General features: G+C 51.3%; 1 protein-coding gene across 3 annotated transcripts in view; it reads left to right on the top strand.

The window, feature by feature from the left end:
• Positions 1-21,042, top strand: part of ZCCHC24 (zinc finger CCHC-type containing 24) — a 64,575-nt gene that overhangs the window by 17,675 nt on the left and 25,858 nt on the right. The window contains exon 3 of one of the 3 annotated variants that reach the window (XM_021073638.1): positions 11,932-14,331. The exons of the other annotated variants lie outside the window; for them this stretch is intronic. Coding sequence (XP_020929297.1) covers positions 11,932-12,075 — 144 coding nt within the window. The 3' untranslated portion in view covers positions 12,076-14,331. Of the gene's footprint in view, positions 1-11,931; positions 14,332-21,042 lie in introns of those variants that run through there. 3 annotated transcript variants of the gene reach the window in all.

The following is a 21,042-nucleotide window of genomic DNA, read 5'->3' as shown; positions in this document are numbered from 1 at the left end:
AGAAGGTTAGGATACTGATTGTACATCTTTCTTTTTTATTAATGTAGATGTTTACAGCTATACATTTTCCTGAATTGCATCCCATATGCTTTGTTTTGATATGTTGATCTTCCTTTTCATTTATCACAAGGTGTTTTCTGATTTCCTTTGTGATTTCTTCTTAAGACCCACTGGTTATTTGGCAGTGTGTTGTTTAAAACCCACATTATTTGTGAGTTTCTCAAATGTCTTTTTTTAGTGATTTCTAGAATTATTCCGTTGTGGTTGGAAAACATACTTTGTATTATTTCAGCCCTTCTAAATGTATTGTAGTCTGTTTCATAGCCTGGAGTTTGGGCTATCCTGGAGATGGTTCATGTGCACTTGGGAAGAATGTATTCTGCTATTGTTGGGTGGAGTGTTCTATAGATGTCTGTCAGGTCTAGTTGGTTTATAGTGTTGTTCATGTCTTCTGAATCCTTGGTAGTGTTCTGCCTAGTTCTTCTATCCATTATCATAAATAGGGTATTGAAATCTCTACTATTGTTGAATTGATGATTTTTTCTTTAGTCCTGTCAGTTTTTGCTGCATGTATTTTGGGGCTCTGTTATTAGGTACATCTGTGTTTACAATTGTTGAATTTTCCTGGTGGGTCGATCGTTTCATCATTATAAAATGTCCCTATTTGTCTCTATTAGCATATTTTGTTTGAAATTACTGTAGGCTGCTTTCTTATGCTTGCTGTTTACCTGATATATCTTCTATCCTTTCACTTTCAATCTATTCATATCTTTGAATCTAAGTATGTTATTTAGATAGCATGCAGTTAGATCTTGGTTTAGTTTTTATTCAATCTGACAGCCCCTGCTTTTTGTTTGGGTTGCTTGATCCATTCTCACTATTGATAATGCTGTTGTTAATGCTCTTCTCATATATGCTATTATTAATATAGTTGGATTTAGGCTTGCCATTTTACTTTTTGTTTTTGAAATTGGTCATGTCCTTTTTGTTTCATTATTCCTCCTTCACTGCTTCCTTTTACATGGTGATTTTCTTTCTTTCTTTTTTCTTTTTTTGTTTTTTGCTTTTTTAGGGTTGAACCCATGGCGGCGTATGGAGGTTCCCAGGCTAGGAGTTAAATCAGAGCTGTAGCCACTGGCCTACACCACAGCCACAGCAACGCAGAGATCTGAGCTACATTTGCCACCTACTCCACAGCTCATGGCAATGCTGGATCCTTAACCCACTGAGTGAGGCCAGAGATTGAACCTGTGTCCTCATGCATACTAGTCAGGTTTGTTTTTGCTGAGCCATGACGGGAACTCCAGTGGTGATTTTCTAATGTAACATTTTAATTTATTTAATTATTTTTTCACTATTTTTTTAGCTATTGCCTTAGCGGTTGCTCTAGGGCTTATCTATACCTCTTAACTCATCAGTATCTACTTCATATTTATATTTACTCCAATGAGATTTAGAAATGTTATTCCTATATAGATGTATTCTTTGTAGGGCTTTTCCCTGTTCTTGTAGCATTATTATTATACATATTACATCTGTGTATATTACAAATTCAGTAATACCTGTTATAATTATTACTTTCTTTAATTTTATGTGTTTTAGAGCAGCTGGAAGAAGAAATGAGAGCAGTTATACATTCATAGCTTTTGTCATATTAGCCTTCGTATTTCACATTTCCAGTTCTCATCGTTTGTACCTATGAGTTCAAGTTACCACCTGGTGTGATTTCCTTAGCCCAAGACAGATTTTCTCCCACAACACTTCCTTTTTGCTGTTATTGGCAAAAAGACTACATTTCTGTATGTTTTAGGACAAACAATACAATTATATAATGTTATTTTATAAATTGCTTTTTTAAATCAGCTAAGAGAAGCAAAGAAACATGCACTTATACTGTCTTTTACAGTTACCTTATCACCTTGTCAGTGTTCCTTATTTTTTTTTTATGTACATTTACATTACTCTCTGGGATCACTTGCATTCAGCCTGAAGAAATTCCTTCCATATTTCTTGACAGATGGATGTGCCAGCAATGAATTCTCTGTTTTTGTTTATCTGGGAATGTCTTTGTCTCACTTTTGCTTTTTTAAAGATTGCTTTGCTGGGTATAGAATGCTTGGCTGACAGATGTTTACTTTGAGCACACGACTATGTTACCCTACCACCCTCTGGCCTCCATCGTTCCTAAAGAGAAGTCAGTTGTTTATATCGTTGTAAAACATTGTATGTTATATGTCATTTTTCTCTTGCTGCTTTCAAGATTTTCTCCTTGTTTTAGCTTTCAGCTGTTTTACTATGGTGTGTCTATTCGTGGATCTCTTCGTATTTATCCTATTTGGGATCTATTTGAGTTGCTTGGATGTATTGATTAAAGTTCTTAATCAGATTTGGAAAGTTTTCAGCCATTATTTCTTTGAATAACGTTTCTACTCCTTTCTCTTCTTTTGTGGAATGACTTTTAAATGGTCTAAATGCTTTTAAAATCTTAAATGGTCTAACGGGGAGTGGAATGTGCAGAACTCTAGGCCAACTCTGCTGGTCCTGAAGCTGCCCAAGGAGCCCCAGGCTCTAAAGAAGGTAACATGCACTGCCAATGGCCCAGGTAGTGGGATTCGGAAACCAGAGGATGGTAACCTATTAATTGATTCCTTTCCAACCTTAAGGGTTGAGAAGTGTGTCCAGAGTTCAGCTCAGACTTACAGAACTTCTCATAGTTACCAGGCACAGTGCAGGAGAATTTGGCACTACAGAAAGATGGGGTGCCCCCAAGCAGAGGCAGGAAGTGCTAGAGATAAATTCCCAATAGCAGTGCAAAGCAGCCCCTCTTCGTGAGTGAGGCTGTGCCTGGGCCAGGGTTCCTCTGCAGCCAGTGTCACCACTGGCCCAAGAAGACTGGGCCTCAAGAACATCCACCACCTAGCTTTTGAAAAACCAGAGTTCCTGCTGCTATCCCCACACAGTCCATCCACCCCTGCCAGGTGTCAATTCAAGGATAATGATAATATTAACAGCAATAGTGAGAGTCTCTAAGTATTGAGTTTACCACTGAGCTTAGCATGTAATATGCATTAGCTCATTTAATTGTCTCAAAAACCCTATCAGGTCCATTGTTAGATGATAAAACTGAGGCCCAGAGAAGTTAGGTGACTTTCCTAAGGTCACAGAACAAGTGAACAGCAAAGCTGGAATTGGAACTCAAGCCTTCCTGATTCAAGAGCCCATGCTTTTTGAATTAGATTCTACTATCAGCTTTAGCATCTAGACTTTGATCTCTACCATCATTCTCAGAAAGTCAGGGTTCTTTAAAAAGATAGGCTGCTGGAAATAAAGAAGGATAAAGACAATACTGGCAAAAGTCATATTAGGCCTGGTCTAACCAAGTTGTTGTGTCTGGTAGATTCCACCACTGGTCCAGCCCCAGGGTATTTGCTGGCCCTCTTGTAGTCAAGGAGGCTAGGGGTGGTCTGGGCCTGCCAGATCCAATGACTGAGAAACCCTAGGTGGCTGTAGGGGAGTCATGATACTCTGTTGGGGCTGCCTGCAGGGTCACCTGTGCCTCTCACATTGGCTTCTGCACACCAATATGGCACAAATTGCTCTAAGCCAGCCACACTTGTCCACATGGTGTGTGATTGTGGGGCCCTTGATTCAGTGCCACATCTGTGCCCAGGACACACAATCTGTCCAGGACAGAGACGGGCCCAGCACTCAGTATAATCACCCAGTTCTTCCTGAGCTCCTACTATGTGTCAGGCCTGTGCTAGATAAAGCCTGACCTCTGTCCTCAGTGGGACAGAGTGGACAACAAGAGCACTATTGGCCGTTCAGGCCTAGAGATGAGGTTGGCAGTGAGCAATTAAGGCTTCATGGGAGCCAGGGCTTCATGGGAGGCCGCAGAAAGGAGGAGCCTGGGCCCGGGGCAGGGAAGGCTTCCAAGCAAGTGTGTAAATAGTGGGGGTTAGGTTTCCGGGAACCACGAGCCCTTGGCGATGGCTGGCACTCTGGGTGCCTGAGGGGAGGAGCGGGAGGTGTGGCTGCAGCAGGTGGTGAAGGACCTGTGTGCCAGCCTGCACAAACTTGGACTTTATCTGGAGGGCAAGGAGAAGCCATCCAAGGGTTTTAGGTGACATGCTCAGATTGGCATTTTGAAAGATCACGCTGGTGGCAGTTTGTAGGCCAAGCTGGAGGAGGCAAGACTGCAGACGAAACCAGTCCAGGAACGTGGATATATGATAAGACCAGACATAAGGCAAGGGTGAGTGAAAGTCGGAGGTGAGGGGACACATTCCAGACATGATGAGAAAGTAGCATCTATGGGACATGGGGACCAGGCAGGTGAGGGGAGAGGGATAAGGTATCAAGAGGGGTAACAGATCCCTGAATTAGCCACCGGGGCCAATGGGGTGCCGCTACCTGGGGTACAAATACACCTGCCTGAGAAGATAGTCTCTTCATTTATTCATGCAGCAAATATTTATTGAACACCTACTATGTGCTTGGCATAGTAGAACTTGAGGATGCCACAGTCAACAAACCAGGAAGGGTTCCCACTCTCTTGGTACTTATACTTACGGTGAAGTCAAACAATAAGCACAAATCAATAAGAAAATAAGAAGATATGAGAGGGCAAGAAGTGCCCTGCAGAGCACGAGTGCTTTGACCGAGTGCCAGGCCACCTTCTCCAAGGAGAAGCAGCAGGCGCAGCACCGAGAGCCCACAATTCTTTTAGGGGCCCACAAAAAATGTTGTAATTTTCATTTATTTTAAAACCAGAAGGAAAAAATGAGTGTAATAATAATGAGCATGTAATAATGAATGCAGCCTGGGTAATATTTATCTTTATATCAATACAGTCATAAAATAAAATAGAATGTTAAATCACTTTTTATGGAGGAGGCGGCCCATAAGTCCTAATATGGTCCTGAAGAGAGTCTAGGGCTGCTTTAGGTTGGACATAAACTGCGGACCTCTCTGATGGATAATAGGCTCTGAAACTTTCAGATATTACTTTTCCTCTAAAGTTCAGAAAGGATTGAGGGTCCCTATGCCAACAGTAAGGACCCCGATGTTAGTGAAGGGACATCTTGTTGAGGTCAAAGGAAACAGCTTCAAATTTATATCTCAAAAACCAGAGTTCAAGTTCCTCCTCTACTATTTACCAGCTGTGCAACCTTGGACAAGTCACTTAACTTCTCTGGGCTGCCCTTCCTCCTCTCCAAAATAGCTCTGCAATTTGAGGTCAGTGCAAGTTTCCCTTTCCTTGGTGGCCCACTCAGCACCTCTGTGGGAATAGAGACTGAAGTGTAGATGGGGGCAGTATATCCAAGACCCTGGGTCCTTCCCCTAAGCCCTCTGTCACTCTTCATGATGGTCAGGCCCAGCCAATCCCAGCTGGCAGCCACCCGGCAGGCACTGAGCTGAGAGCAGGAATTCTTGAAGCCCTAGCCTCACCACTCCCAAGATATTCTGGGGCTGGTTACTCCTTCGAGGGAGGTCTGAGGGGTGTGCCTCCCCTGTCCAGCTAAGGACCGGGCACTGTGAGGGGTCCGGGGAGGGCCTGAGCCCAGGGGAGCTGCCATTCCTGAGTCAGCATGCCCTGGGCTGCTAATGAAATCCAGATGTGAGACAGAAAACAATCATTGCCCCCACCCATCTGGCAGTTCGGGTTTCTTGGAGATTGCAAAAGAAGAAGAAAAATAGAGCAGGGAATGAATTGAGTCCTAGAACAGCTGAAACCTTAGAGGGGGGAATGTGAATTGTTTCGGAGGCTTGCTGGGGGAGGGGCAGGAGGCCAGGGGAAAGTGGAGGCTGGCCCAGGTCCCCTCCCTCCCTGCCTGGTCTCTGCAGTTCTTGGACCCCAGCTCTTGCACCTCTCCCCAGGCCAGAGCATTCTGGTCCCTATGGGGTATCCAAAGAAGGCAGGGAAGGAAGTTACCGTCGTGGCTCAGTGGTTAATGAACCTGACTAGTATCCATGAGGTTGTGGGTTCGATCCCCGGCCTCACTCAGTGGGTTAAGGATCTGGCATTGCTGTGAGCTGTGGTGTAGGTCACAGATGCGGCTCAGAAGCCACGTTGCTATGGCTGTGGCTGTGGCTGGTAGCTAAGCTCCGTTTTGACCCCTAGCCTGGGACCCTCCATATGCCTCAGGTGTGGTCCTAAAAAGACAAAAGACAAAAAAAAAAAAAAAAAGGAGGGTCATGGCCTCTAGCCCATGTCTGACCCCTGCCTGGGGTTTCCAACCCCTCATTGCAGCCCTGACCTCCCTGCAGGCCTGGGTTTCCTCTGGGGCCAGAGTGAACCTGGGGTAGGGACAGGCAGAGAGGGACTGAGGGGGAATGCAGGATGTCCTCTGCAGAACCTTGGGCCAGGGAGCATTGATTAGTTCAGAGCCATCAAGCACTGGTCAGAGCCATCAATGCACTGGTGGGGAACCTGAGGTTTTCTCATGGTGCTGGGCCAGGATTACAAAAGTTATGAAAGATGAATAGAGCGAGGAAGGGAAGGAGGGAGGGAAAAGGGAGAAGAAAGGAAGGGAAGGAGGGGGAAGATAAAAAGGAAATGGAGGAAAAACAGCATCATTATATGATTCCAGTGAGGAAGGGCCTGGCCCAGGGCAGGTGGCCTGCATTCCACATAGCAGGCATCATTGCGGGGGCTTCCTCCGAATCCTGGGGCCTGGGCTGTGATATTCCAGTGTTTGGCACAGAACCTGGGATGCCATGAGTGCTCAGAGAATGTCAGCTGGGACAGGTGTTGATGCAGATGGTATGGTGCCTGCTGCTTGGGGTCTGTGCTGATTTTGAGGTGCCCCCCACCCCATCCCTGTGTGGCGTCTTTCCTCCTCCCTTTCTGAGGCCCTCTTCACCTTGTGGTGTGGTGCTTCCCATTGCAGCCTTGAAGCCACCCCCCATCACTGCCTTGTACTAGCTGTGTGCTTTTGGGAAAATTGATTAAAGGCCTCTAAGCCTTGGCTTCCCCCTTTGTAAAGAGAAGGCAATAAAAACCTAGCCCCTGGGATGTTGTGAAGATAAATGAGTTATTTTATCTGAAGTGCTCAGCAGAGAGTGGGCACCTCACATACACTGTATTTGCTGTCGTGACTGCGTAAATGACCGTCGTTGCTGTTATGCCTCAGCTCAGCTGTTCCACACTAGTTGGAGAAGTTCCAGAGATTTAAGAAAGCATTTCAGAGCTATAGGGTCCTTGGAGGGGGCTTTTGTCCTCCCAGGCCACTCTCATCCCACAGGACAGGCTGCCTCTGGGATGGGCTACAGGGAGACCAGTGATGAGGCTGAGCTTTCTCGGGAGCCTTGGGAGGGGGGCTGGGAAAGGCTCTGATGACTTTGGGTCATGCAGGGTGGCTTGAAGGATGGGAAGTTAGGAACTGGGTGCTGGAGGCTCCCCTCTGCCCAGGGAGGGTGCTGTGGAAGGAGGGGCGATGAGGCATGGCTAGAAGGTGCTCCATGCCACCTGTGGGCTTCCAGCTCTCCTCTGGCCAGGCAGAGAGTTGGACCCGCCAAGCGCTTGCCCTGGCTGAGACAAGTGGGAGCAGCTGTCAGGGGGATGAAGGGCAGGGCGTGGGGGCTCACGGAGCAGCCACTTTTACATCCTTCCTGCTGTCCCAAGCCTGGCAGGAAAGAGTCTGAGAGGGCCAGTTTCACATCCTCAGATGCCAGTTCTTCTTTTAAATGGACCACAGATGGTGACTCGGGGCCCCTAGGAATCTCGCCATGTCAATTGGCCTTACCTTCTCTCTCAATCTTCTGCCTCTGGGCTCTGAGGGACAAGGATGTCAGCAGAGTCTGGAAGCCAGAACCTGTCCCTGGTCCTTTAAACACCTGCAAAACCTAGTGGGTGGAGGGTTGGAGCAGAGCAATTGCATCCTTGGGCTGACTAGCTCCCCTGTGTCACCTCCTCCAGGAAGACTTCTCTGATTTCCCCCTTTCCTCCAAGCTCAAAGGGACTGCCCTCCTCTGAACACTAGGAGGACCTTATTCATTCATCACTTACTCAATTCCTCATCTGCCCTTGGCCTCCTGTGTGTCAAGCTCTTGGCCTGTGCCTCTCATCCAGCTTGTTTTCCTCTTGAAATAACTCAAGGTGGCTCTTCAGGCCCTTTGGAAGGTTCTATGTGGGTCATCCCTTGGTCCCCTCAGCCTCAGTGGGGACAGGAGGGTGCAGAGCAGCCAAGTCTCACTGAGCTGGGCTCAGAGCTCACTTCTTCCCTTCCCCAGCTGTGTCATTGTGTGCATTGCACCCCGTCACCCAGGCATCTGTGACATGGACTTACCCACTTGTAGGGGATCTGTGGGAAATGGGTGGGAAGGCAGCTGATACAGTGCCTGGCATCCCACAAGTGCTCCGTCAATGGCAGCTCTTGTTAGTAGTACTTGCTAGGTTGCTGGGCCTGCCTGAGCCTTACTTGCCCTCATTTGTAAGCCAGCCTCACGAGCTGGCTTTGCAGGGTTAACATGAGTGGATGAGAGGCCGCCTGGGATGCCACGGGCCCTGAAGCCTCCTCTTTCTTTTCCCTGCCTCACCCCAGCCAGGCTGCTTAACCACACACGCAGGTGCATAGCGCACCCTGGGCCCTTCACCCTCTGCGCCTCTGCTCATGCCGGACCCCACCCTCTCCCCACCATCTGCTCCTGCAATGCCCTCGCCTAACAGTGTTCTTCCCTCCTTCCTTGCAAAGCCCAGCTTGAACCCACCTCCCTGGAGCCACCTTCCCTGGCCATCCCAGGCCCACCTCTGGAACCCCACTTTTCACCACCTGCACCCCCTTCCCAGGACCTAGTTCTAAGGCCTTCAATGGCGTCTCTTCTCACCTGTCCTGCCCCCTCACCTTTTCCCTGGAGGACAGGGGATTCTCCCTCATTGCATGGCTCTGCTCCGCTCTGCCCCAGCCCTGGTCCTAGAGTGTGGCCCCAGCCTGGGCCCCAGGACATGGTCCTGGCTGTTGGCCTTTTGAGTTCTCCTGGGCCTGGGTCTGTCTGTCAAACTTCTTCTCCCACTTCGTCTTTCCCTGCCTTCCTTCTTTCTTTTTTATTTTGTAGCAAAGTAGCACAGAGAGGTTAAGCAGCTTGCCCTTGGTCCCACAGCTGATTAGGACCAGGCCAAGTCTGTTTGACCCCAGGATCCAGCCTTTCCCACGGGTCCTCTCTACCTCAAGAACAGACCCATCCACTGGGGCACGCTGTGCACCTGCTGTGATCTGGCCCGGGGAGAAATCAGGCTGCTGAAGAGAGCGTTCCCCTCCTGCTTTCCTCCCTGCCTTGCATCCCCACACTTCGCTGGCTTTGGCCAAGGAGGGAGGCTTTATGCCAGAGCTGAGTGTCTGTCATCCTACAGGTTGAGGAGATGGTGAGGAGGGGGATGTCCCCAGGGTGGTGAGCACGATGACAAGGGGTAAAAGCCCTCTGAACCCCAAACTCCTCTGCTCTTTGCTGGGGACTGTGAAACTTAGACCCGTGGTCTCCTCTTCCCGCAGGCCTTCTGAGCCCTCCCATCCACAGGTCCCTCCCTCCTCTGAGTTCCCAAAGGACCCTCGCACAGCTTATTATCTTTGTCTTCTCTTTTGACCATGATCTGGGGCGGTGGGGGAGGATGGAAGCCCATAAAATTACTAGCACAGCGCCTGGCACATAGCGCGTGCTGCTTCAATACTGTGCCCCCAGCATCTGCCATGGCACCTGCCGCAGAGCTGGGCTGTCACATGGAGGTGGTATTAACAGTACGGTAGCTGACACTCAGGGGGAGCATTCGCTATGTCCCAGACTCTGCTCTAAGCACTTTACACGTATTGACTCATTTAATCCTCACACCAGCCCTCTGTGGGCTCTTATTATCCCCACTGCAGAGAGAAAGAAAATGAGGCACAGAGACAGTAAGTGACCGACCCAGATCCAATCCCAGACAGTCTTGCTTCAGAGGCTGTGCTGTCATGAACCTGTGAGGGAGGAAGAGAGAGATGAACAAGGCTCAGGTGGGAGGTAGAGAAGGAAAGGAAGGCAGCTGGTAAATGCGGGCTGAGCACCCTCCAGGTACCAGGGACCGTGCTGAGTCTTGGCACGTTATCTCAGTCCTCAGAGATGTCAAGGAATTCTCCCAGCCTTACCACGTAGGAGCTAAGGGCAGAGCGCAGATTTAAGCCCCGTTAGCCTGGTTCTATAGCTTGGTCGATTCCTAACCTGAGGCCCTTAGGAGCCAGATTGGTGGCCAGCACAGTTCACAGAGGGCCCCCTGGAGACCCCTGGGAGGCCTCAGGGCACAGGAGCCAGCCTCTATCTCCAGGCCTGCACAGTTGAGTGGAAGGCAGGATGAAGAGTCCCTGGGTCAGGCCACCCATTGCCAGGGTGTGTGTGGTTCTAGCAGGAGTTTAGAGGAGGTACTGTATCCAGGTGGGTGACCTTGAACAAGTCCCTCGCCCTTGCTGCATCTCAGTTTTCCCTTCTGTGTGGTGAACCCTCAGGGCTGCTGTGTGGATCTCATGGGCTACCAGAGCTGGGAAGGAATTGCAAGCCAAGTCGAACAAAAAAAATCTTATAAAAAAATCTTATAAAAAAAGATTTTTATTTCTGAACATCTAGGCTTGCTTCTCAAAGTGTGGTCCTTGGCCCAGTAATAGCAGCAGCCTCAGGAGCTTATTGGAAATGCAGAATGCCCCACCCCGACCTGCCAAATCAGATTCGGCATTTTCACAAGCTCTTGGGTGACTTGTAGGGATGTTAAAATTTGGGAAACAATGGTTTTAGGATTATCTGGCGCCCACTTCCCCCTTCATGGAGACTGCCTTTTGGGCCTTCCTTCCATAGCTTCATAGGAGTTCTTGGCTGGAAATTCCCATATTACGGGAGGAAACATTCTAGCCCAGCAGGCTACTTGCCCTGCCAGGCTCCTCTAGAGCTGTAAGCACATCTGATTAAAACTGCTGTCAGGCAGAGGATCTGACAGGCTCTGTTGCTCTGGTGGTCCTTGAGGAGTGCCCGCCCCCCCCACTACCACCTCCATGGTTTGTTTGGGAGGTCAGCTCCCACCAGAGTCAGTCAGCAAGGCCAGCCAGACCTGCAACAGGGGCTGGGGAGAGAGGCACCCTCAGCTTGGGTGCAGGAGGGCTGGGGATTTCCTCTGAGCAAGTAAAGGGCTTTTGTGCCCAGATAGACTCCATCTTCATGCAGGAGGACAAAGGGCTAACACTGCAGCTGGAATGTTTCAGGTTAGACATAAGAAGGAACTTCCTAAGTGACTGGGAATAATCTAGCAAAGGATGCTGAGGACTCCCATTCCCTTAAAGGTGTGGCCGGATGGTGTGAGGTCAAGAGACAGAGTCAGAAGGGATTCCCAGAGGTTCTCTGTTCAGCCTCTGCCTTAAGACCATTTTGACTTAGAGAGGCCATGTGGCTCATCTAAGGCCAGTCAGCAAGCTAATGACAGCGAGGACCCTTGGTCTCTGCCTCCCCATGCCTGGGACCTTCCTTCATTTTAGGCCTCCCTGGAGGCTGGAGGTTGACCTTGATGACCTCCACAGCACTTCCCATTCGCTCCTCCATTCCCCCCTGGAAACCACCTGAAGGACCTCAAGCATGAAGGTGGGGGGAAAGGGAGGGGCTGGCTTTGTGAGCCTAGCCGTCTCTCTCCTAGTCTGCTTGGTCCCTGAGACCACTGGGGAAGCCCCTGGAGCAGGGGGACTCTGAGGCAGACACAGCAAGTTGGGGACAGGGCCTCTGGAGCCAAAAAGGTCCAGGTGGAGAAAGAGCACAGCTTGAGGGGCTTGACCTTGGTCTAGAGGCTAGGGACCACTGCTGTGTGTCCTGGGGCCAGCTACTTGCATTCTCTGTTTCCCTGTCTGTGATATGGAGGAGAGATTTACCAGGTTGGGCTTCTCAGGGGGGACTTGGCAGTAGAATCACATGGGGATTTTTTTTTTTTAGTTTGGGGCTGGACATTCTGATTCAGGAGATCCGTGTCGGCCTGGCCATGGACCTGTTTTCAACTCTCCAGGTGATTCTGATAGACCTTGGCCCAGTTCTGAAATAGAGTTCAGGCAGGTGTGTGTGTGTGTTGGCGTGGGGTAGGGGTGGGGTTCAGTTAACCAAAACCATCTTTGTCCTTCTGGGGTCCTAGGGATGCAAGATTAGAAGTTTCCATGAGACTTGGAAATGAATATTCCAGGAGTTCCTGCTTCCAGCCCTGTATGATGTTCAATCCCAGATTTCTTAGATCCTGTGATTACCACATTTTATTATTCTGGGAAATGAGCCTTCCCACACAGGATGATTCTGACACATGGTTGTTCTGAATTCATTAAAGAGTCTGGGGTTTTATGATCATTCCATCTCTACATTGTACAATTCTGAATTCTCCCATGTTTTTCTGTTTCAACATGCCTTTCTTTGAAATGAAGAATCTCTGCGTCTGTGATTCTAATACATCATTATTCTGAATTTTAGAGATTCTTCAGCATCGAAGCTATTGTACTAACATTTTTTAAAATTCTTAATTCAGCAAGTCTGTGATCTGTCATTCCAGCCGGGCAGTTGGCCGCCAAGGCCCAGAGCCTGGCCTTTGTCTCCCCCAGACAAGGTGGTGATTGTGTAAGCTTGGACGCGTGCCCCCTCCCCTGCGTGGCCTGGATGGCCTCTCTGAGGGGAAGGGTTGGGGTGGGGAGCCTGGAGACCCCACAGAGCTCTCGCTGCTCTGGCTCTTGTCCCATCACTGTCAACGGAGGAGTGGAAGGTAGGGCAAGGGTGAGGGGGTGTGTCTGACCATGCAGCAGGAAGAGCTGTGGGTTAGATGCGTAGCAGCATCTCTTGTTCACTCAGGGCCTTGGCCCCATCTCACAGCAAGGGTGTTCAGTTCCTAGATTGTCAGCTGTGGCTCAGACAGCAGAGTCTCTTGCATCCGAGGCGTCTCGAAACACACACCCCCTGATTCCAGATGGGAAAACTGAGGCCCAGAAAGAGGAGGGGACTTGCCTGATAGAGCTGGTGCCTGAACCCAGGCCTCCTCACTAAGCATCTGGCTACTACACGGGTCTTCCAGCTCGTTCTTCTCGGGCTTTGCTTTCTTCACAGAACCCTCAACCTTCCCTAGGACCCACTCAACTTTTGGGTCACCCTGAGGTGGCAGGGACCAGTCCCACTACTCAGGATGCCACATTCACAGCTTGCAGCCTGGTAGATTTCACCAGGCCCAGGAAGTGGCTCTCCCTGCCCCACGTGACCTCCCCTGGCCGGTCCACCAGACCACACCATTTTCCTTTCACCCCCCAGAACCGGTGCCCCATGAGCCAGTGCACAGCAGATTTAGAGACTTTCCCAAGTTTCTGCTGCCAGTAGTGGCAGAAGCTGGAGTTCCCGTCGTGGCGCAGTGGAAATGAATCCGACTAGGAACCATGAGGTTGCAGGTTCAATCCCTGGCCTCGCTCAGTGGGTTAAGGATCCGGCATTGCTGCGAGCTGTAATGTAGGTCGCAGAGGTGGCTCGGATCTGGCGTTGCTGTGGCTGTGACGTAGGTCGGTGGCCACAGCTCCGATTGGACCCCTAGCCTGGGAACCTCCATGTGCCGCAGGTGAGGCCCTAGAAAAGGCAAAAGACAAAGACAAAAAACAAAAAAAGAAAGAAAGAAACAGGATTCAAACCCAAGTCTCAGAGATGCACGGCCATAGTTCCTTCACTCTGTGCTTCTCTGGCTGAGTGGATGTTGGGGTCATGGGATAGACAATGGCCAGAGAATAGAAAGATAGTTTCCAGGAGAGATGAATGGCTGCATTTTTTTCTTCCTTCAGCATGATCCTCCAGTTTTCCACGTAGTTGTTTTGATGGTTTTGAGAAATCCAGGGTTGCCTGTGGCTGCCCAGCCCTGGACCTTCCCCCCAGACCACTGCAGCTTGTAGAGATGGGTACAGAGCAGGGGGCTCTGTGAGCCACGTGCACAGTGCACATACATGGAGCTCCAAGTGTGTGTGCCACATGTACACCCCTCTCTGGTTTGTGGGTGCACACGCTCACCAGGGGCTCTGCTGCTGCCAGGCCGCAGGGAGCCTCCAGGTTGACAGGAAGCTCCAGGAACCCGCCTTCCTTGGGTCCCAGGAAGGCTTAAGAAGCAGCTGCTGCCCTCGACCACCTGCTTCCCTGTCAGTCGACTTCAAATGGAACTGGCAGCTTGTCCCAAGGTGTGTGCCTGGGAGAAAAACCTGTGTGTGTCGTTCCTTTGGGCGCTGTGTGCACACCTGCACATCTGCAGACGTGTGCTCGCCCAGGCCAGGTTCGGGGCCCCTGGCTCAGCACCCCTTTGTAGGCAGAATAAGGAGGCTTTGCTCCATGGCTTCCACACAGCAGTCTCCCATGGTATACCTTCCAATCCTGCGATCCTGACCTTCTGGGCTTCTGGATGTCAGGCAGGTGTGGAGAGACCGTCCAAGACCTGTAAGAAAGACATGTGGGTGGGCTCCTGGGACTGGGGACAGTGGGCTTCTGGGGGGGCTTGTCTTGGGTCCTTGTACCAAGCTCTTCCATGGTGCTATCCCTAGGGAGGAAGACATGGCCTCATGGGGATCTGGCCAGTGTCAGGGGACATAGTGCTTCTCTGGGGTTCAGAGACCCTCTCAGGGAGCATGGCCCAGTCCCAGGATTGAGAAGGTGCTGGGAGAGCTTCTGGAGGTACCCACTCCCCACCCATCTCTCCAAGTTGGCCTCAGGCTTCCCCCAGCACTGGACTTGAAACCGAGAGGTCTGAGCTCTGCCCTGCGCCTCATGGGTTGTACAATGCTGGAGGTCCTCTCACCTGCCCTGGACACCCCGCTAATCGGCTGCTGTGCACACTGTAAAGCAGGACCACGGAGGGCTCAGGGCAGCTTTCCTCCCATTCCAGCCTCTTCCCCTCCCTCCTGGGTTTTCTCTCTCTTTAGATGCAACACCTCCTTCCTTCTGGGCTCTGAAGAATTGTTCCGGGGCCTCTCAGGCAACTTGGAACTGTGGGTGAGCCTTGGGCCTGAGCGCACAGGGCCTGGCTGTTTCTAGCTTGGCCCTTCCTGCAATGAGAGCCGTTTGCTTACCCACAGGGGTGTGTGTGTGTGTGTGTGTGTGTGTGTGTGTGTGTGTGTGTGTGTGTGTGTGTGTAATTGCAGCACCACACCAAGGTATCTGGCCCCACCTCCACATCAGCTCTGGGGTGGACCCTGTCCCCAGAGGCAGCTTGTGCAGGCTCAGGTGACAGTTTTATAGGTGACTCCTGACTCCTGAGGGCAGGCCCCTGAAAAAGGAGCTGGGTAGATTGTTATCATGAGGCTGTCCCATCCATCAGCTGCCTGCTGCCCAGTGCCGGCCAGTCCTCGTCCCATATATCACTGCCAGCTGCAGGGCACTGCCATCACCCCCTGCTGCCCTCCCCTGCCCTGCTGTCCCCCAGTCAGAGCCAGAGCTGCCACCAGCAAAAGGGACCCCCGGCCCAACCCCGCAGCCAGGCAGGATGGTTGAGCCTTGATCCATGGCTTGCCCTCCCCGAGGGCTACCCCAAGTCCCATTGATTATACCATCTGTCTGTCTCTGGAACCCCTCCACCTTTCTCCTCTCTGCCACCACACCAGCCTCTCACCAGCCATGTGGCCATGGCCCCCTAACTGGTGTCCTCATGTCTCTCTCACCCAATTCAACCCATTCTCTCTACCCAGCCAGAGACTTTCTTAAAATGCCAGGCTAACCTTGCACAGATGATTAAAAACCCTTCCCTGGCTTCCTGTGAGTCCTGTACTAAAATCCACCCTGCAGTGTCGTCCCAGGGCCCAGTGTGGGCTGGCCTCCGCTGCCCTCTGAGCCTTAAGCCCTCCGTGCTTCCTGTCATTACAGCTCTTGGCACAAGCTCCCCAGTCCACACAGATCCCTCCCCACTTTACCTTCCCCTGCCTCTTCCTGTGCTTCCCGTGGCCTCCTCCCCTGCCACCTGGTCACATGCTCCCAAAATACAGGGCTCTGTCTTCCAGAGCACATCCCTCAGTGTGTAGGTTGATGTTCAAGTGTGTTACTTTTATCTGTTCGTTCTGCGTGTGTTTGTGGGTCACCTCCTATGTGCCAGGCACTGCTTCAAGCACTGGGGCCAGTCCACGGCAAACAGGAAAGACCAGGGAAGAGTAAGGCTCATGTAGCGTGAGATGACATATGGTAAAGACATAGATACAAACGGATGCACGTGGTGCGAGGCTTATCTGAGACGGTCTCTCAGAGGCAGTGGCGACTTGAATCGAGACAGATGGAGCAGGGAACAAGTGATCGGGAGAGCTGGTGGAGGGCACTTCTGGCCAAGGGACCAGTCAGAGCAAAGGCCCTGAGGTGAGGCAAGGATGTGCTTGGCCGTTCGAGGAAGAGCAAGACGGCCACAGTGGCTCTCCTGACAGCTCCAGCCCAGAGGGAGAGCTGGTTGGGAGGAGAGGGGCTGAGGCCCCGGGGGTGAGCGCGTCCCCAGTGCTGCTCTCGCTTCTCCCACCTCCTCCCACAGCTGGGCAGCCCTCCTCCAGGGGGGACATAGACGGATGCTTGTCTTGAGGGTCCCCCTCCCCTCTCCCTGCCCCTCGGAACACTCGTGCGGCAGGGACAGGAAGTGTCGGTCCTTGATTCCCAGCTGCCTGGGTGGGACGCCGCTGAGCCGGCCGGGCTGCCGGAGGAGGGACAGAGGCCCTATTGAGACTGCTTTCTGGACGGGCAGGGACAATAGCCACACTGAGGACCAGGAACATCGCCGGCATGCTTGTCCAGGAAGTCACCAGCCCGCTGCCTGCCCCCTCCCCCTGCCTCCCCAAGCCCTCCTGACTTTCTCCTTGAGCTGCTTATTTCAGGATGATAGTAATGTCCAAAATGGTCACTTTGTCCTTTTCCTCCTCCCCAGGGGCTCCCTGCTCTGTGCCAGACCCCTGCTGGGCTTGGGGACCAGTGAGGAATCCTGTATGATCTCTGGGAGCGGGGAGGGGAGGAGGCAACAGACACACAAACTGAGTGGGGCCTCCTCAGTGCTTCCTGCAGAGACAAAGGACAGGGTGTCCACAGGGGCCCAGGGGATGTCTGATCAGGAAGGCTTCTTAGAAGAACAGTCACAGTTCTAAAGTGTTTCTGCAACCAGGGTCTCAAGGCACCACAGCCATGTGGCCCAGGCGGGGCAAGACTAGCTCTGTTACACACCCGGCAGAAGCAATGGTCTCTGCCTTACAGCAAGCTAAGGCCTATGCTAGACATGACCTCTGTCTGCTTCTTCAGCCTGTGTACTGGCTACTCGTAGAACATTTGCACCAGAAAGTTCTTTAGGGATCATCTAGGCCTGGAATGCCAACACAAGTCACGTGTGCCTGTCCTCCCCTAGCCACGGCCATGGCAGGGCAGCTATCACCAAAATCACACCATTCTTGCCTATCGAGCTAGGATGCTGCAGCAGAATCTTTCTCAACACAGTGCTCTGCTATCAATAATTGGACACCCAAGAGGAAGTATTTACCTTTCCGGCCATGTCCTCATTGACAGAAGGAAAAACTGAGATCCAGGCGGGGAAGGGGCTTGTCCCAGGACACAGAGCATGTTGGCAGCAGCATGTTGGGGCTGGGGTTGGGTTGGGCATGTGTAAAGAAATACCCACCTTAGAATGTAAATTGGTGCAGCCACTGTGGTAAACAGTATGGAAATTTCTCAAAAAAACTGAAAATAGAACTAACACCTGAACCAGCAATTCCATTCCTGGGTGTATATCTGAAAAAACAAAAAACAAAAATTCTAATTCAAAAAGACACATGCATCCCAATGTTCATGGCAGTCTTATTTACAATTGCCAAGATATGACTTCAATTAAACTTAAAAAAATTGCCAAGATATAGCAGCAACCTGAGTGTCCGTCAACAGATAAATAAAAAAGGATGAAATTTAGCCATAAAAACTATAAAGCCATAAAAAACTCAGCCATCAAAAAGAATGAAATGTAGCCATTTGCAGCAACACGCATGGACCTGTAGGGCATTATGCTAAGTGAAATAAGTCAGACAGAGAAAGACAACCTCTGTATGGTATCACAGGTGGAATCCAAAAAATACAACAAACTAGTGAATATATCAAAAAAAGAAGCAGACTCCCAGATACAGAAGACAAACTAGTGGTTAATGGGGGGAGGGGGAGATACAGGGATGGGGGAGCTGGAGGCACAAACTATTGTTATTGTGTGTTACACAGGCTCAAGGATACACCATGTAACAAGGAACATGTCCAATATTTTGTAATAACTGTAAATGGAACATAACTTAAAAATTGTATAAACACTAAAAATTAAGAAAAAAAAAAAAGAGACATCCATGTGAAAGTTTTCAGTTGTGAAAACTCAGAGGCTGAGCCAAGCCCCGCAGGGTGGCTTCCCTGTCACCCTGTTAGTCTCTGCCATAGCATTTCGTTCCTTCACAGCTCTCCTTGCAGCTTTAATTATTTGAATGAGATGCTTTATTTCCCTTTCCCACCCGGCTATAAATTCATGGGGGCCGGAAATACTTCTGTCTTGCTAAGCACCCTGCTCCAGTGCCTTGTAGAGGAGATCCTACGTACCCATGCACACTAAGAGCATGAGGAGAAGAGCTGGTGAAAAGCTGGGTAAATGAACCTGATGACTGTCCCCCGTCCCTTTCCCGCTCCATGGCTGACTGCTCGGCCCCCATTGGTCTGCATAGGACAAGGGGGCCCCTGGAGGCAACGGGGCCCAGGCACCGCACAGGTCAGATGCATGCCAGTCCATGGTACGCAGCCAGCCCAGGTGGGATGGGACCTGAGCTTCCTGTGGGGAAGCTGAGGCCCAGGAAGCCACAGCAATAAGCCAGGAGGGGTCTTGCCCACTGAGCAGGGAGCTGAGCTGGCTGGGGTCTCCTGACTTCCGGCCTGGCTTCTGGGCATCCAACCTGGCCACCAGCCCCCACGTCTGTAGCTTCAGGGGCTGACTTTTCCTGACAGCTGGGCCCCTTGGGAGCTGTGTGTGCCGGTGCCAAAGCAAACAGTGGGGGTGGGGGTGGGGGCAGGAGATGGCTGCAGGCCCCAGTTCCTTTGCTTTCCTGAACAGTTGGGGGCTGGAGCCCCGAGCAGCCAGGCCCCCTGCTCCCTCCATTGTTCCTCGTGATGGTTTCCAGATGCCGAGGAGTCACAGGTTTGGGGCTGGGCCAGGAGAGCCAGGCCAGCCCTCCCCAGGCACCCTGCCGCCACCTCCACCACCAGTCCCACTTTTAAAGAGATGGCCCTTGTCCTCACCTTAGGCTGTTGTCCTGCTAAGCCTAGCAGCCTCACTGCCCTGCATCCAGACCAACTGCTAGGGTGAGGAGCCCTGGGCTCCACTCTTGGCTCTGACTCTAATTTCCTGTATGGCTTGGGCTAGTTACTTGCTTTCTCCGTGCCTCCATTTCCTGAGCTGTAGAATGGGCATGTGAGGAGGGGGCAGTGTGGAAAAGACAATATCTGATAGACTCACCTACTCTAACAGGCTGTTATCAGTATCATCTAAAGTGGTGGTTCCTGGAGTCCCCAAGTGGCTCAGCGGGTTAAGGATCTGGTGTTGTCACTGCTGTGGCACGAGTTTGCCCGCTGGCCTGGGAACTTCCACATGCCTTGGGCGTGGCCAAAATAAATAAATAAATAGATAGATAAATAAATAAAGTAGCGGTTCCTAACGTGGGTTCCTGAAGCAGCAGCATCAGCATCGTCTGGGAACTGAGATGCAGATTCTCAGGCCTACCCCCTGGGGCCTGTATTGATTCCAAAACTCTAGGGGTGACACAAGCAGTCTGTTGAGAATAAGCCCCCCAGATGTTTCTGATGCAAGCTCAAGTGTATCAACCTGTGCTCCAGAATTAAGACCTTGGGCATTTGGAGTCAGAAAGATGGAATGTGGACTTTGCAGCTCTTCGGCTTTGGAAATGAGCCTTGGCTTTTCCCGATAAGGAAAATGGAAGGATATTCCTGCCCTGTTCCTGGTGGGGTTACTGTGCTGATTAAATGAGCCAGCGCACAGCCTGGTCAGCCCAGCTCCCACCCCAGAGCGCTTCAAGGACTGACGCTCAGTGCGGGCAGGTCTCAGGCCTGCCTGGCTCACACCACCGTCAGCACTTTGAACCCCATCAGCTCAGAACCCTGGTAGAGGGGCTATGTGCACTGCCACAGGGTGTGTGTGCATTGCTTCCCCTCACAGGAGTGTAGTGGGCCCTGATGCCGCCTGGGACTGGGCACAGATAGCATGAGATGAGCCGCAGAGGAAGCAGAGATCAGAGTGGTCTCTGCAGGCAGAAGCAGTCAAGGAAAGCTTCCAGGAGGAAGTATGGCTTCCATGGGATTTTGCTGAGATACGAGATATGCCATTCAGTGGGCTGGTGTGCAGAGGCGGTGTGAGAACGAGTACCAGCAGCCACCCCACCTCCTGTAATGAGAACATACTCCCACTCCTCCCATCCCAGGGCACGAGCAGGCTTATCATCATGTGGGGTTGCCCACAGGTAAGTGCAAGGACTCCAGAGAAGGCGAGAGCTGGAGACTGTATGGGAGGCAGGTGGTGCTGTGGGAGTCTGCCAGGCCTGGGTTTGGATCCCAGCTCTGCCGCTTCCTGACTGTGTGACCTCAGGCAAATCTCCCAACCTCTCTGTGCCTCAGACTCCTCATCTGTAGGGGTTGTAGTGAGGATGGAATGGCTGGCGGAGGTGATGCCACACACAGCAGGAACTGTGGGGCTGTTACAGCTGGGCACCAGTGGCCCAGGAAGAGGAATGGACCATCTGAGGCTCTATAGCCTGGCTCCATCATCCTGTCTCCTGCAGAGCCCATCTTGGAGACACCAATGAAGGGACAGTTTTGCAAACTTTTCCTGCCCCTGAGTGAAAAAGCAAGATCAGCTACAGCCTGGGCTGTCGGGTGGTAAATGACTTGCTTCTGCCCCGTGACCCCCTAGAAAAGTCACATAAGGGCAGCTCTTCCTCTGCCACCCTGAAGGGGAAGATGAGTAGGCTTATGCCATGGTCTGCTGCCCTGCAGTGACCATGAGAGCTACACGTA

The sequence above is a fragment of the Sus scrofa genome, chromosome 14, assembly GCF_000003025.6.
Source record: "Sus scrofa isolate TJ Tabasco breed Duroc chromosome 14, Sscrofa11.1, whole genome shotgun sequence".
NCBI classification, from domain to species: domain Eukaryota; kingdom Metazoa; phylum Chordata; class Mammalia; order Artiodactyla; family Suidae; genus Sus; species Sus scrofa.
Note: the sequence above shows the minus strand (reverse complement) of the source record. Positions and strands in the feature narration are given on the sequence as shown.